The sequence below is a fragment of the Eupeodes corollae genome, chromosome X (assembly GCF_945859685.1).
Source record: "Eupeodes corollae chromosome X, idEupCoro1.1, whole genome shotgun sequence".
Classification (NCBI taxonomy): domain Eukaryota; kingdom Metazoa; phylum Arthropoda; class Insecta; order Diptera; family Syrphidae; genus Eupeodes; species Eupeodes corollae.
Window position 1 is genome coordinate 5,126,387 of NC_079150.1, and position 17,489 is coordinate 5,143,875.

Here is a 17,489-nt window from a genome sequence, read left to right on the forward strand (position 1 = left end):
GAATTTGTATATTTTTTGAATTTCTATACGAACAGAATAATGTCAAAAACTTTAGTTTTAGGGCGTATACCATACCTGAACTTCATCTCCATAAAGTCATTAAATCTTGCAATCATACACAATAATGCGCCTTGCGTTTGTTTAGAATATTAACAAAATTAATAGTTTAGTCTTTTTAAAAAGATTTATAAGAACGTTATTTATGATGATATTTTGTTCATTGTGAATAAATATATTGATGCATTCGATATAGCTTTAAAATCTTCGGTAAAACTTGCATTGAAATATTTATTGGTACCAATGCTTAATAACTGACGAATTTTAGAGGAATATTTGTTCTCAAAATGTTTACTTTTGAAGTCAAGTGTAAATTTATTAATAACCGTAATGGCATAAAGAAGAGAAAATATGACCCGCCTTTAAATTAGTAAGATTTGAATTATTCATTTTATTGTTTGGTCAAATTCAAATCAATACTGATAGTTAAGACAATTACAAAAGATAGGTGAAAAAACTCAAAAATTGTGTTCGTTTCGTTCTGTGGTTTTTATAAAAAAAATTCTTTCCGAAAATATTGCTTTGAGTGGTCAATCACTCATTATGCAAAATATAAACGTATCCAAAAATCATAGGGTCAAAAACTGTAGTCGACGGATTATTTGGTTCTCATTTCCTCATACGAGCATGTCGTGAATTTTTGATTTTAGATAAAAATGTATCACAAAATTGTGGCCGCTTCAAATCCATGATAGGTTATATTTATATTAAAAACGTCCAAGTGGCCGCAAAACCCTGACAGACGATATGTAATTTACGAATATTACTGATGCTTTTTACTTGCTACATATAGGAACTATATGGCAAGTTTTGCATTCGTGAAAAATTTCGAACTCGAGATTTTAATCAAACATGATATTACGATGGTAGACAAGTCGAAAAAAGTGGGTCCCGCAATTCCGTCCGGTCTGTTTTGTCTGTCTGTCCACGCTCCTACAGCCTAAACCATTGGATCGATTGAGTTCAAACTTGGAAGTTAAGATTTTGAGCAAACTCGAGTTGGGCGTTCTTCTTATTTTTTTTAAAGATCAAAATTAACAGTGGCCCTAATACAATTTTGTTGGTCAAAAAACGATATTTCGAATTTTCTTAAAACAAACCGATAGATTTTTTTTAAATTTTCTCTTAAATTTTATTTTGAAACTTGGCTTCTTTTAATAAGAAAAATATATGTTTGTATTGACCAGGAAAATTACCGCTCATAGAACCGTTATTTAGTTTTTTAATTTTCTTATCAACTTATGTATGTTTACAATCACTAAACAACTGCATACCAAAAATATTTTTAGAACAAAATTGAAAAATTTTATATATACAAAATTAATTTAAAAAAAAACGCTCTATCGATTTTCAAAAAAAAACTCGAAAAATCAAGAATTTTTTGATTTATAAAATTTTTGAAGACAAAATTATTTTTCAGGTAAAATTTTTAATCATAAAATATTTTTTTTTATTATTTTAACTGTGCATGAGCCCGAAAGATCGCATTATTTTGACAAAATTGTAATTACATTACCATCTTTTATCCAAATTAATGCATTTAGTGCATATTTATGTATTTTTATAACAATAATTATTGTAAATACCAACGATGGCCGTTTGTGTAGCGCCACTGTATCGGGTTAACGAATATGATATATTTAATCAACAATCTATTTTCAAATGTCTATCAAGAAGTATTATCTTGGTACCTTTGTATATATGATTTTAAAATATTATTCTTTACGAATAAGGTTGTTTCACACATTTCTTACTTGCCTTCGCCTATACAAAAGAAAAAATACTTAGTACAAGTTTGAGAAACGGGCCAGAAAGAGAATTTGTGTTTTCTATTAGAATCACTTTTTCAACGTATAGGTGTTACGTACAACCGTAACAACTATTGCTTACGTGCCACTTCATAACTAAAATCCAAAACGCGTAAGAGTCTGACTGTAAACAACACATGAATAGCAATTTCTTGTACTTGTCGTATGCTTGTTTCTTTTAAAATTTCACGAAAAAAAAAATAAACTGAACATACTCCATGTTTGCGCTGAAAACTTGTAGAAAACAGGGAAAGTGATTGGATTATAGTAAGTACCTTCTACCTACTAATGACATTCCTTCATTATCATCATAAACATGGCTGAGCACGCCAATGAACTAATAGGCGATCGCTTTACAATTTCAACATACATGTTCTGCCTCTTTCTTATCTTCAGATAATTAACTTTCCATCCTGGTTCTTCTTATATTAAACTAAAATAAAGCTATCCAAAGGAAAAAGCTTTGAACGAACTAGTTGAATACACAAACAATTGTTTTCGTAAAGTATTTTTCATTTCCGGGATGAGTTGTCTGTGTGTTGGGAGGAATCGCGCGGTTTCGTTGACAATTCAAATGGCATTTATATCTTTGAAGACAAACTTATTCAACAGGTATATTTTTATTTCTTATATAGGTACTTTAAACAGACTCTTTTAATACAGGAGCAAGTTCGTGCGACCCAGTCGTGCATTTTATTTAATTTATTTCTTATGTTAATGCTTTTGACCAATTAAAAGATTTTGAACCCATAATAAAGAACATTTTTAAGATTTAAGTAATTTATCAATTGTGTTGTATATCTTGTTATGTATGTTAAAGAGTTTTGGCGTCTGAAAATGAAATTGTAAGTTTCTAAAGTTTAAGCGAAAACAAAAAGAAAATAATAGCACAAAAGTCGCAGAAGTTAGGTTAAGATGCATAACTTCTGCAATTTCTGTCCTATTATTTCGCCTTATATATCATGTAGTTAAATCAATTCAAAATCGCATTTAGAGCGAACGGTTGTAAGTTTCTGTTAATTGAAGCCATTAGATTTGTTTTCAAGACCCTCGACCATTTACTCTCAATAGGTAATTTCGCAATTTTCTTATCAGTTTTCACCTGGAAAAATAGAGTACGCCATTCTTTTTGCCCAAAGAATTTTCTTAGCAACCTTGGTTTAAGTGTCCATTACTATATTAAGCTTATATTCTTAGATCTTTCGATTTTTTCTCAATGCCCATAACACACAAAATCACACTGCATTCATAAACACTAAGTTTTTTTTTCTTAACTTTCGTTAAGAACAAAAATTAAACGTAAACAAAATTAAAAATATATTATAATACGTTAAGACCCCATTTGCATCTAAACAATTATGCATTAATACTTACTATTATAACTATTATTTGATAACTTAATAGTAACTTTCTTTAATTTTGGTAACTCCACAATTTTAATGTAACATAGATGTAGTGTTTTGTTCACAATTATTTAATATGTAAAAGCTTTATGCATGGATTAATTTTTTGTTTTATTTTTTGTTCATAAATAGCCTAGTGTTAAAGGCTATTACTCTTAAACTAACCACACAATATTAAAAACATCATATTTCTCATTAACCATACATACCGTTGCAAAGCAAGTCCGATGATGATGCTTTTCTTTTTAAATCATCGAAGTCGAAAATTGTTGTAAAAAATAATTGACTGTTTGATATTCCTTATTATTAGAAAAAAATTCTGCGAAATTTTGTGTAAAGTGTCAGTTTGAACAAAATTTGTTCCTCTTTGATGAACAGAGTAACACTGCTTAAATAGCCGCAATGACTAAGATTTTTGATTAGTCAAATAATTTTGCATGAATATCATATATAGCAGAATTTTGAATAACGTGATTTGTACTTCAAACACATTTTAAATACTTCAAGACAAATAATTGCTTTCTTGTTTGAAAACAAATTGTCAGAAAGGTTAAACTACGACCATTTAAAAGGTTTAAACAAATGTATTACGAAAAAGCTTAAAAATGGAAAAGTTTTTAAATACCAAAATTGTAAGTAATATAATTTTAGTTGCTATTTAGCTGACTATGAAGTAAAAATAACCGATTGAATGGTATTAAAAAAAAATATAATAATATATGAAACAAAGTCATCAAATTCGGAATTGTTTTTGAGTCTTCTTTTTTGTTAATATGCGTATAGTTATTTTTTTTGTTATTTAGACGAGTCAAACTCTAAAAAAGTTTTATTCTTTTGTAAAATGTATATTAATTGTATTCTTAATTTGAATATTTCAAATTTTTTATATTCAAAGATTCGCAGAATGCTGATGAAACTGTTGGTGAAATTTCGGTACAAATTGATTTATTCACTCATCCTGGAACCGGCGAACACAAAGTTACTGTTAAAGGTTGTTACAATTGTTTTATTAAAGAAAAAAACATATTTTAACATAAGTTATAAAATCCATCCCCAGTGGTTGCTGCAAATGATTTAAAATGGCAAATTCAATCTGGAATGTTCCGTCCATTTGTAGAAATCAATTTAATTGGTCCACATCTACAGGACAAGAAGAGAAAACATGCAACCAAATCAAAATCAAATAATTGGTCACCTAAATATAATGAAGCATTTCATTTGTAAGTTGAAAATATTTTAAAGTCGATCTCTAAAACACATACAATTATTTTTAAAACAGCATGATTGGGAACGAAGAACAATTAGATTTCTTCGAACTGCATATCTGTGTAAAGGATTATTGCTTTGCACGTGATGATCGTCTTGTTGGTGTTGCAATACTTCAATTAAAAGATATTGTCGAAAAGGTATTATCTTATTTATTTAAAAGTGTCAACTTAGCAAAAAATATTTACCTATCGTAAATTTAGGAGTTTTACAAATTGCCTTTATTCAGTTTTGAACATTTCCATTTTGTCATTCTGGTTTATATAATTTTTGCAATCGAAATTATTTGCATTGTTGTTGTCAAATAGTTGTAATGAAACAGAATTCATTGTCAAAAATCCAATGTAAAGCACCCCAACCAAAAAATGATTATTTGAAAAAGTGCCTTAGAAGCCTCATTTATTTAGTTTTTTGTTTACTTTCGTGAATAAGAAATACACAAAGAAAAATTAAATTTTTCAAAACTGATTAATAAATAATTATCAAAAAAAAAAAAAAAAATTATGCCTCAATCAAAATAAAAGGTTTTATACACTTCTTTCAGGCACTTTGTTAAGCTGGCATCGATCTAGTAAAAATAATGAAAAACAAAATACAAAATATTTCACGACAAATTTAAAATCGTTTAACTAAGTAAGGGTATTGACGTCAAATTATTTGACAGTCAAATATTTAAGATAAAAACATTTTCTGGAGTTCTTTGCTAAGTTGACAAAATTAAAAATTATCTAAAAATAAATGGCAATTATTAAATGTTGATTTGCTAAATGCCAATTTGCTAAAAAAATACTTATTATTTTTCTTTGCAAAAAAGGGATCATATGCTCGTTGGCTACCACTAGCCAAAAGAATTCAAATGGATGAAACGGGTTGGACCATATTACGTATCTTATCACAAAGAAATAACGACGAAGTTGCAAAAGAATTTGTCAAGCTGAAATCTGAAATTCGACAGGAACCGATGATGGGAACTTAAAGTAATATTTACAAAAACAATAAATAGAGCAACAAATATTTGTTTTTAATTTAGTTTATTATTTTAATATTGCGACACACAATGTATAAAAACTTTGTATCAATTTCTTGAAATTGGAAGATAGATTAAAATATGGACAAAATTACAGACACTATTTTGGTTTCCTCAAATGTTCGCATATAAAACTACTAAACTATATCTACTCTGAAAAAAAAACCGAACAAAATGTTCGTTTTAAATACTTAAAAAATGATACTTTATTCTATAAGAAAAAAAAATTGTATAATATGTATATGAAGGCAAACGTTTATTTAGGTAAACTAAAAAGGCTTTAAAATTGTGTATAAACGAAAACATTCTAGCTTTGAAATGTACATATACATAACGTATTTAAAGAAAAAAAAAACAATTAAAACATATAAAATGCTAAAATATACCAAGTTTCTCCTATCAAAATTAATTTCAAACCTCAAATAATTACTATCATCAAAACTAAATTAATCAAATATTAATACAAAAAATACAAGTAAAAAGATTCAACATTCTCGCAATAAAAAACAACATTATTTTAGGCTTGACAATTTAAATACGGCAAATACGGTATACAGAAGTCCAGTAAAATTCCCATACAGAATATAAATTACATAAACTCAAAACCACGGAAAATTTACTAGAGTTGCAAATTTATACATATTCCTAACTTAGGGGCAGTTTTTGAATGGGTAGTTGGCTGTGTTTCCCTTTGATAAGAATGAAAGTTATATAATGTTCGGTTCGAAATCTTACAAAAAATTTTATTTAATGGTTCAATAGTGGAATTATTTTTCGCGTAAAAATGTATTCTTCTAAAAGGAGTTATTCCAGTGTTCCAATTTCGTAAGACAAATTTCTGTCAGTAAAAATTTGTCATTTGAATTTTTTTTCCAATGATCGCTATAAGACGACCTGCCAAAAAAATTCCTATGATCGGTTTCAATGGTGAAAACCAATGATTGCTATAACTGGCCCCTCATTTAAAGACAAATGTTTCAACATGGTCATTCCGAAAAACAAAATGAAATAGTATCCATGAGCAGAACAATGCTAGGTATGGGTGCAATGACTTTTCGCTGCAAATTTAGGCACAGATGCATCATGCAGGGTCGCGCATCATGATAGAAGCTGGGCATAAGTTTTGTGTTAACTGATTTTTGAAACTATATTTATCAATTAGGAAAATAACTGAAAGAGTGGGCATTTTTTTCAATAATATCCTAGAAAAAAGGGCTAGTTATAGTTATCTTTGAAAATAAACTAATCCGGAAAAATTTTGAATGGATATTATACTGTGTTTCCTTTCGATTAGGCAAAATTTTTACTGATTGTTCGGAAATCACTTAAAGAATTTTGTTTTAAAAGAAAAATGTTAACTACATTTTTCTTAATAAATAAATACATGCATTTTTCTATTTTCCGGACGGAAACAGTACATCTATTTTCTCGAAAAACGATTTTTTTCACTGATTTATGTGTTGAATTTTTACATTGACAGATTTCTGACGATTGATCGAAAATTTTATATAGCTTTAGCCACCTCACACGTTTGCTCATTTCAATAAAAAAAATCATTACAAATAGCATGTCGGTGCGACACATCCGATACCGCTTCGAGCGAAGATTTAAAACTATCTGCGAGAAAAACTAAAGAGGAGCTACAAAACTGTTTAATGTTTCAAAAAGTCCATACATATATTATGATTGATATGGTTATTAATATAATATCAAATTTACCAAAACATGAAGTCTAACCACAAACTTATTATATGCCATGTCTGTTAATTTTTAAAAATTTTAATTGTTCATTAGTGTTAAATATTGTTTTTGAATTAACGTTATTATATTTTATTACTAATAAACTTATAATTGAAACTTATTAATTCATGAAATTTAATTGCTTTTCCGCTACATTAAATGAAAGTTTCCAAATCATCGCTTAATGAAAGCAAAGGGTCCAGAATAACTGGTGTTTTTGCTTCCAATTTGTGCAAATTTATTTAAAAAATAATAGTTCTATTCGAATCATAATGAGTGTAAGGCTCACTTTTGGTTTAATGGATATGTCCCTGAATAAAACTGTGGTATTTGGAGTGATGATATATAATTCTTAAGTGTATGTCCAGAATTGTGGACAATTGGTTTGCAATTTTGTAAATACAATGCTGGCCAGAACGCTACAGTCAATTGTGAACGCTGTACGCACATGATTGCTGACAACTTCGGTCATCAATTGAACCACAGGAGCTTTGTTTTCTACAAGACGCACCTGCTACACAGCTCGTGACACTCTATTAATTTATGGAAGGAAACATTCGGTAACCACATATTTTCCAGTTACCTACCCATGATTTGGCCTTAAAGATCGTGCGCCTTACAGCCGTTTGTTTATTTTTGTGGGGATATGTGATGTTGCTTGTCAAATTAGATACACCCGAAACGATTGATCTCTTAAAGGAAAATATGATCCGCGTTATTATCGATATATGGTCACAAATGTTTTAAAACGACATAGAAAATTGGACCTCCATATTAGACTACATCCGTGCCAGAAATCATGTTTACATTATAATAATAAGCTTTATATTATTTTGATTTCATGAATATTGTTGTATATCCCTTAAAAAAAACCTAATTAATGAAAGATTGAGGAAATTTAAATATATTTTTGCAGTCACGTTGGATTAAGGTTTTCAGGTCATTCAGGGTTTCACTCATAGTTTACACATTGCAAAGCAAATTCAATATTGTCATCAATGGCAGATTGGTGAAACTAGATACCCTACTACTTAAAAATCGCTTAAATATTATCTTTTCGAAACATTAATTTTCTACAAAACCATACCTAGAGCTGACGATGACGACTAGATAAAAATCATTATTTATCTATTTTTTTTACTTGATGTTGACATCTTTGTACTTATATTCAAAAATTATATGAAAACGCCTTTATTTTTGTTTCAAAATTGTTGTTACGTTACCTACGTATTTGTGTGTTAAAAAATTTACATAAAATAAACAAAAACAAAACTTTAAAAGAAACTTAAATCATACTGAAAGAATAAATTGAAGAATAAAAAATAAAAAACAATGTTTAAAAACAAGAATTACTACAACATAATAATGCGCGGTCCAAATAGCAAAAATAAATGTAATTATAAGTTAAAATATATTTTTTTTCTAACAAAATAAAAAATTACGAAATATCATAACAGAAATAAATTTGGTAATACTGAAAATAGTGTAATTTTTTATTTTTTAAAATAGTACTTAATTTGTAATTTGTACCATATTTTTTAAATGTAAACAATTTTATGTTTGTGAATATAATTATTAAAAACTCTATAACATATACTTATACATATGGATATATGTTATGCATAAATATATATGTATATATATATATACATAAACATTCAAAGTTCGGATTTAAAAACAAAAAACTAAAACGTCTTCGATATTCAATGCATCTTTATATTTAAGCTTTTTAGATGTGTTGACATTTTTTCAAGTAATTGTGCTCCTACATTAAAGTCATCAAGAACAAAAGAGAAGAACAGGAACTTGTGTTCACTGTTTTTGTTTTCGTTAAAAAATTGCAATTTCTGTCAAACTCAAATAAAAGCTTAAAAGTTAGATAATAGTTGAAAATCGAAGACATTTACTTTTTTGAATCAGTCTTATATCTATTTATATACATGGATATATATATGTACATATATATAAACATACGTATGCATAACAATTATTATAAACAAAAAAAATAAAAAAATATAAATTTAAAAGCTAATACTTTTTCCATTTGTTTCCTTTGTATATAGATATATATATATATATTAAATAAATAAAAATATATATATGTATGTGTGTGTACAACAATACACACATACATATACATAAATATAAACATACATATTTAAAATAACAAAAATAGGCTTTATTAATGTTAATGAAAATAATTAAACTGTTTAATTAGTACTGAAAATAAAATAAAATTATTAAAACTTAATAAATTATTAACATTTTATTTCACAATTAAAACAAAAAAACGTATATAAATACAAGATCAAAAGCTGTGGCGTATGCAGGCGGGATGACCTCAAATCAAGGGGCTTTTTCTTATGAATATGAAAATAAACTTATTGTATTAGTTCTTTGCACAATAATATATTTATATAATGGCTAAAAGTTCCCAATATTATTATTACTAACAAAAATAATTAGTAATATATATATATTTATGTGTATATACATGTATATAATATGTATAGGTATATATGTGCATATACACATATTTTTATTACATAAATGTATATATATATATATATATATAAATATGTTAATACATAAATTGCAAGACTAACCCATACAAAAAGCTAACAAAATATTTGTTTGAGAAATTCAATAGCTTATTTATAATTACATATAAAAAAAATCTATTAAACAAAAAAAAAATGCATACATTAATATGTTAAGAAACAATCACTTAAAAAAAGTTAAAAGTACACAAAACTTAAAAAACAAAAACAAAATAAACAAAGCTTTCTGGTCTTAATATAGTTCATATATATATTTAATACTTATCTCTTAAAAATGTGGTGCAATAATTATTTTATTAAAAAATGTTAAGCAAATTATAAAAAAGAATAAACAAAATGAACATATGTTATGTATATTATACATATTGTAAAAACCAATACATAGTATTAAAAAATTAATTATTAAAATATAAAAATTAGTAAAAAAAAAATAAAAACTTTGACGCGTATTGTGAATTATACCTAAATTAAGAAAAAGTGAAATAACAAAATGACTACATGCACAATTGCACATCTAAAAAGTTTTTAAATATAATAAGAACTATATCTGTATATGCATATACTTTAAACTGATAAGCAAATTAACATATCTTCGATTTACAATGCAACCTAGCTCTTTTGTTAGAGTTCATAAAGAAAATATTGTTTTACAAAATGTCAGTTTTTTTTTAAAATAATATTGTGTGTTTATTTATTTTCTTTGCAAATCATTAATGAGAGATTCACTTCTTTTGAATAAATGGCCTTTCAAAAAGATCATGACATTATGTTTTAGTTAATGCCTTCCTTACAGGGATGTTTAATTGAGTTTAAAGTTGTTTGAGATCACCTGTTGCAGCAATCTATTCTAATATATAAAGATACAAATAATGACATTAAATTTAATTCCTGTAAGAAGATTTCTCATTCATGATTTATTCACTACAAATATAGAACCTAAAAGGTTAAAAGTTCCCTTTTGATTTATAATTGAAAAAGAGAAAACCGCAATGAGCTTATTCTAAATATTATTCTCAAAATTAGTATTTTTCTTAAACTCTAACGAAAAAGTTAGTTGCATTGAAAATCTAAGTTAGTTTTTTATTTAACCAGTCTTATGCATATGTTACAAGTTATATATATATATAATACAAAAATATATATAAGGAAATGTAGTTAGCCATACAGTATCCCAAATTAAAAAAAAATTATATAATTTCATAAAACAAATATGCAGAAACTATAAAATAATAAGAGAAACCTGTTTATTTCCATGACAAAGAATATTGTTTGAATAAATAAATTGTACATAATAATATTAAATAAATTTACAAATCTAATGAAAATAATGATTAATATACAATAAAGTAATAGCAAAACAAATAAAAATAAAACAGCATCAAAAGGAAAATAAAATAAAGTAATAGATTGAAAATATAGTTAGTTGTGTGATTTGGTGGAGAAAATATTTAACAATCTAGAGAAAATCTCAAAAAGGTCTACATTTCATGCATTTTCCAAACTAGGATAAAAATAATGCAAAATATTTATACATACTTTCCTTTTTAATATGATTTTTATTGATATTTGAACAATATACAAAACAATCGAAAAATCATCGAATTATAGACCGGTGGAATCAAAAACCAGTGCTCCTTGGTTGCCACGATTTCAACTATTTTATAGTAATCTGAAACAAACAAAAAATAAAAAATCTTCATTACTAAAAATTACGCTATCGGGATGATTTTGATTTTTTTAAAAATACTTTAAATTAGAAGCCCACATCAAAGCCAGGCACGATGAAGAAATATATAAAAAAAAAAGACTTTTATTAAATTTTAAAGCAAGCAAGCGGTATGATATAATTTAAGACATGTCAACCATCTCGAAAAAAATTGCTTTGAGAAAAAAAGCGTTTTGAAGTTTAGAATAAATCAGATAATAATATTTAATGCGACAAAATCTGATACATCTCCGAAAATAGCTCACATTTTAAAAAGAGGCTGGAATGCGACCCACACTGATAACTTTCCATTCGTGTCCGTCTGTGGAATTGTGTAAAAGTTCAAAAAAATATCAATAACAATATTTTGAGTGAAATGAAAAAAGTCAAGTTTTCGTGTTTTGTAAAGAAAAGTGTCTTTACCATATTTTTTTTTATAAAAAATGCAGATTGGTTTTTCTGAGAACATTATCTTACGTTAACAACGCAATTTAGTATAGAATGGAAGTTAGTACCTTCATAAATACACGAGATATCGCGAATCGAACATCAATTTTTAACAAAAGTATGTAGTATTTTTTTAAGATTTATTTTGTATGAAAAAACTGATTGTTGGATGTCTATACTATTTTTACTCAACATTGAAAACCAGTATTTTCTTTAAAATAATATAAGTCAATATCTTTTATTTTCCCCAAGATATTTTAGTCAAAAATCAATTTTTACCAACTACCAACCATCGTTACTTCTTAAAATTTTACCAGATGCCTAACGCTGGAGGTAAAATCATTTTTTCTTCATACAACATTCGGTGTAGCAACATTTATTTCAATACAAAAAAACCGTTTATGAAATTTTCGCAAATTTATGCTAGTTTGGTCAGAGTATATCTAATAATGAGTAGCGACACTCTCCAAGTTTTCGTTCTGAGTTCATATTTTAAATCACCGCTATGTCACACAAACACGAAAAATAGATGGTAGTAAGAATTGAGCCGTTATTTTGAAAGTGGCATAAGTCACTTTTTCAAAAAAAAAATCGAGTTAATGGCATCACTAAATACAATTGAACGGTATCTTTTCAAGTATTGGTAATTAACGGTATAACAAATATATTAAATATCTCGACTTAAAACAAAAGTGACGTATGCCACTTTCAAAATAAACGGCTCAATTGTTATAGCGTAAAAGAGAAGGAAAAAGAATTTTTCTTTTGACGGTAGCAAAGGGTGTTCCGAAAAATAAAGGCAAGCCTATATCATTTTTAAAAGTAATTTTATTTAGGCCTAATAAATAATGTTTTACATATGTGTAACGCTTAAATATTTATGCTTATTGCTAGATTTTTTCATAGTTGCATTGAAATTTTTAAGGATATGGTATACTCAAACTCGTATAAAAAACTTTATAATAAAGTCCTAATTTCGGTTCTTACAGCAGATGTAATCAAATTAATTTTTTAAAATATCAAACAGTTTCATTTCAAAATTATTACAAAAATATAAATTTGGAAAATTAGTTATAAATTTTTGTTCGAGGCTCTCTAATGCATCTAAAAAACCTTGTGGTCGTGTTAAATTCGCACCATCAAATTCCTTAAAATCTATGAATATGAAGGAAATAATAGGTTGCTGGCTCAGTTCCATTTCACACTTATTGTTTTGGTAGTATTTTTTCAAAATATAGCCCGGAAAATAGTAAAACGCATTCTGAAATTTGCAAAAAATGGCCTTCTGGATGCTTTTGCTTTAAATTAGGGACTTTAAAACATCAAACAATTCATCAATTTTTTAAATTATTTCAGCGGTGTTAATAGCTTTTGACGATAAAGCACCTTTACTGGCAAGGGTATAAATACCAGCTGAAACGGTTGAACTTATTGACTGAAAAGCAAGTCTGACACGCATCTTCTGAAAATTGTTTGGGAAAATATGTTCATCAGTCAGTTTTGGAGCCATATGAATGCAGATTTTTTGTCTTTTAAGTAAAAGTCAATGACATCTTTCCAAGTTGCTTTCTTGTTACCAAGTGCAATAATGCCATATTTGATGAAATTACGCCAAAAAGATTTCAATTATTAGATATACTCTGGTTTGGTATCACGTTACAATATGCAATACAAAATTTAATTGAAGTAGTTAGCGATATTAGGTCGTGAGGTGTTTAGGGTCAACCAAAATACCCGTGGCATCATGGTTCCTGCATTGGACTGTCATGTCAGAGGTCTTGAGTTCGATCCCTACTTGTGCCACCTAAAGTTTTTATTCACGGGTACTGCCTCTTGCGAGGAATTGACAAATTCTCCAAGAGTAATTCTTGTCATAAAAAAAGTGTTTTATCAAATTAGCCGTTCGGATTAGGCATATAAACTGTAGATTCCCTCCATCCCTATAATTACTAAAGCCCAGGAATGGTTGAGAGTTGTTAGTCACTAGGCACTGGTTCTCTACGGAATGTTGCGCCACCCAATTTATTTATTTCCAACTAGGATCAGTAGGGGTGTGATTCTCATTGCAGTCAGGGGCGTCTTTAGACTTTAGGAGCCCTATATAGGGGCATAACATATTTGTTTTTAATTCTTTAGGTTACAAAAATCATTTTAAAATGAATTTGTGTTTAAAAAAAAAATATAAAACAGATATTTTTTTATACTTTTATAATTTTTTTATTTAATTTACCTTTTAAAGTTGAACATTATTTAATTTCCTGCAGTAATTCATTTTCAATTGATAAAATTGGCAAACTGTTTAGTCTACCTTGTAGCACTGTTCGAAGTTAATTTTTAATCCGGGTCAATTTCGAAAATAAAAGCTCTCCGCTGAAGTATAAAACTATCAAAGATAAAAAATTCTACAGGCAGTTTCTACATTTATAAACGTGTTCCCAAATTCCCAATGTCATCCACTGTAATTAGACTGCTCAATTTTGATATTGTAATAAGATTTTCATTTACATCTTTATTGAATTCTTTTGAATACTGTACGAAGTGCAGAAATTCTACCACAAGTTCTTGTGCATTAACATTTCTATATTATTTTTTTGATTTTTTTTTTTTTGAATTTTGCGACAAAAAAAGTCGAACAATGCAGTAATTTCATGATAGCAATTGGATCGTATTTTGAATTGCAAAGTAATAATGTCAATAAGTGGAAAAAATTGATATTTTAAATTTTTCTTTCCATCAAAATATGTTGCATTAAGTCTTTTTTAATTAGCATCCAGATTCTGAATTTTGGCACACGCTTTAAATTCAAAGCAAATTGGCAGCAACGTCAATCGTTATTGTTGCTTTTTGAAGGATCTTGCTGGTTTTATGAATTCTTTCTGATATTGTTTTCCAAGTTTCTGTTAAAATGAGGAACTCTAGTTTTGTTATTTTCTTAGACAGTTTTAGCGCTTCGCTTTTTGTGTCAGGAGCTTGCTCTGGATCTCTAGAGATAGATGTCAAGGCTTCAGTAATTTGCTTAAAAACATGATGGAGCGCGTTAACTGCATCAGCTCGTGCAGACCATTTTGTTTCAGAATGGCTTTTAAAAACTCTATGTGAACCTTAACATTCATTTAATTTATTCTAGCGATGGGTAGAAGCAGAAAAAAAGTTGTATATTTTTTGAACCACTTGAAAGAAACTTGTACAAGTTACAAAGGTAGCAAATTCGCACTTCTTCTTTAATATTGCTTGTAAACCAGAATATTTTCCCGTCATATTAGACGCATTATCATAGCTTTGTCCTCTTCTATTGAAATATCATGATTTTCCAGAAATGTCAAATTGTGTCAGCCAAGTATTCAGATATATGCTCTGGAATAGGCATACATTTTAAGAATCTTTCGATGGGAATACAATTTTTAAATAAAGAATTACAAAAGTCAACTGTTCGATATGAGAAAGGTCAGGTGTATGAACTGTCATAACTCAGGGAAAAATATTTTGCCGATCTAATTTCACCTAAAATTTTCATTAGGCCTTGTTTTCCCATTATATCAATGAATATTTTCTGATAAATAGGAAATATATCCCTTTCCTGAGTTCCCATATTTTTTTAATGATATGCGATGAATTAATCAAATTCACCTTAAAGTTCCAGGCATCCTAAATAATTTCCATTGTTGGGTTGAAACCTACTCCAAGCAAACACCGACACACACAGATAAGCACTGTGAAGATGAGCGAGAGACAAAGAACATAGTCTCTATTCCTTCCATTGAACAGAGAGAAAGAAAGAGGAAAGAAAACAAAATGTTTTTTTTTTTAATTCATTTTTATTAATTCATTCTTAAACTTATCTTAAAGCTAGAAAAAAATTCATAAAACTAGCCTAATTATCCATAACTTACAACTAACTTAATGGTCCCATACAGACACTCTAAGTTAAACTATAACACTAACTACTAATGCCTTTCGGCCCTAAGATCTACTTTAACTTCAATTCAATTTTATTTATTTTGTATTAATTAGAAAATTTAAAAAACTAATATCAATATCCTTTACAAAATGGTTCTATCCGACTCATTATGGTACAACTCATCATTTCGCAACTTATCATTTCGCAACTCATCATGGGACAACTTTTAGTTTGTTTATAGAGTGAGTTGAACAGCCAACATGTGTACAGAACTGTAGAGTAGAATGAAAGAAGATTTGATAAAATAATGTTGACAGCGTGTGCAGGTGCATGATTAAAGTTTCACTTTGCCAGAGGTTTAGGATGTTGAAGAGGAGAATCTCAATGGAATGGAGAGTAAAATGAAACTTGTTTTTCTGTAACTGTCTAAGTGGCTACTTACCTTATTTCGTTTTCTTAATAATTCTTGTATAGATTAATTCCTTTTGAGTTGGTATATTTGGGGGCCCGCGCCAATGCCCAAAGACGCCACTGATTGCAGTTGGCGCATATAATGTTTTTAGAATTGCATTTACCTGTTTTATGCGATTCTGAGCAAATCTTGCAGTGAGTTACAATATAGTGTTAACGTTTTTGTTTTACGCCTACCCAATCCCATTTAATTTGTTTTGAAGATGAATTACATGTTTGTTTTTAAGTCATTTAGTTTCACAGAACCACTCCCAAGAAATACAATGTAAAAGATTTCAATGATCAAATTGTTTTTTAATAAGTTTTATGTTTTGACATTTCAAACCGAGAGAAAGTAATTCGATTTTAAATTTCTCTATTGGAAATTCATCGAAACCAAAGAGCATTACTTTGAACGATCTGACAGATGGGCAAGGACGCATGGTACTGCTTAGACCATCCGCTACTGATCATCATTAAACACTAATTAAACTTTAAACTTATAATGTTAGCCTCAGATATAATATTTAAAAAATATATACTTTAAAACTTAACTAAATACCTAAGCAGAGCCCCATCTGTGCTCGCAAATTCTTATCAATGTCATAGCTCGTTCCTTCAAATTGTAAAAAATAAACATTATTATCTTTGAGCTTATAATAAATACCACTAGATGTGACAGATGGGAGGTCGTGGCTAAAGGAAGCACGTTTTCTGCTTTAATGTAGAGCAAACTTTTGTGTGGTCACTGTTCACACTATTTATTTTAATGCCAATGGACATTTTTTTAATATTATAGTCATGTCATTAATTTTTTCTTAGAAAAGAATGCAATTCCACACAAGTTTTTTGGAGAACACCAACAGATGAGATTTTAGATTTTTTAGGTATTTGTTGAATTGTCACATCTTCACTTTCTATGTGATTGTCTGTATTATTCAAACATTACAAAGAAGTGAAATATCCGAATTTTTTTGAATTCTTGTCTGAAGAATCCAATTTTCGACTTTTCGTGTTGAAAAACTTTGTTTCTTCCACACTAGAAGGGGATCTATTTCTTTTTTGAATCTTTACTTTTTCTAATGTACCGCACAGATGAAAACGTCTTCTAATTAAATTATAATTGT

The 17,489-nt window shown here is 28.1% G+C and overlaps 1 protein-coding gene across 7 annotated transcripts in view; it reads left to right on the forward strand.

Moving 5' to 3' along the window:
* The window catches only part of LOC129953241 (serine-rich adhesin for platelets), a 90,025-nt gene extending 78,745 nt beyond the window's left edge, over positions 1-11,280 (forward strand). For all 7 annotated transcript variants that reach the window (XM_056066200.1, XM_056066199.1, XM_056066203.1 and 4 more), the window contains 4 exons: positions 4,164-4,259; positions 4,326-4,488; positions 4,548-4,674; positions 5,349-11,280. In XM_056066200.1, the coding sequence (XP_055922175.1) occupies positions 4,164-4,259; positions 4,326-4,488; positions 4,548-4,674; positions 5,349-5,510 (548 nt within the window). In that variant the 3' untranslated portion in view covers positions 5,511-11,280. The remainder of the gene's footprint in view (positions 1-4,163; positions 4,260-4,325; positions 4,489-4,547; positions 4,675-5,348) is intronic.
* Positions 11,281-17,489: the final 6,209 nt, after the last annotated feature.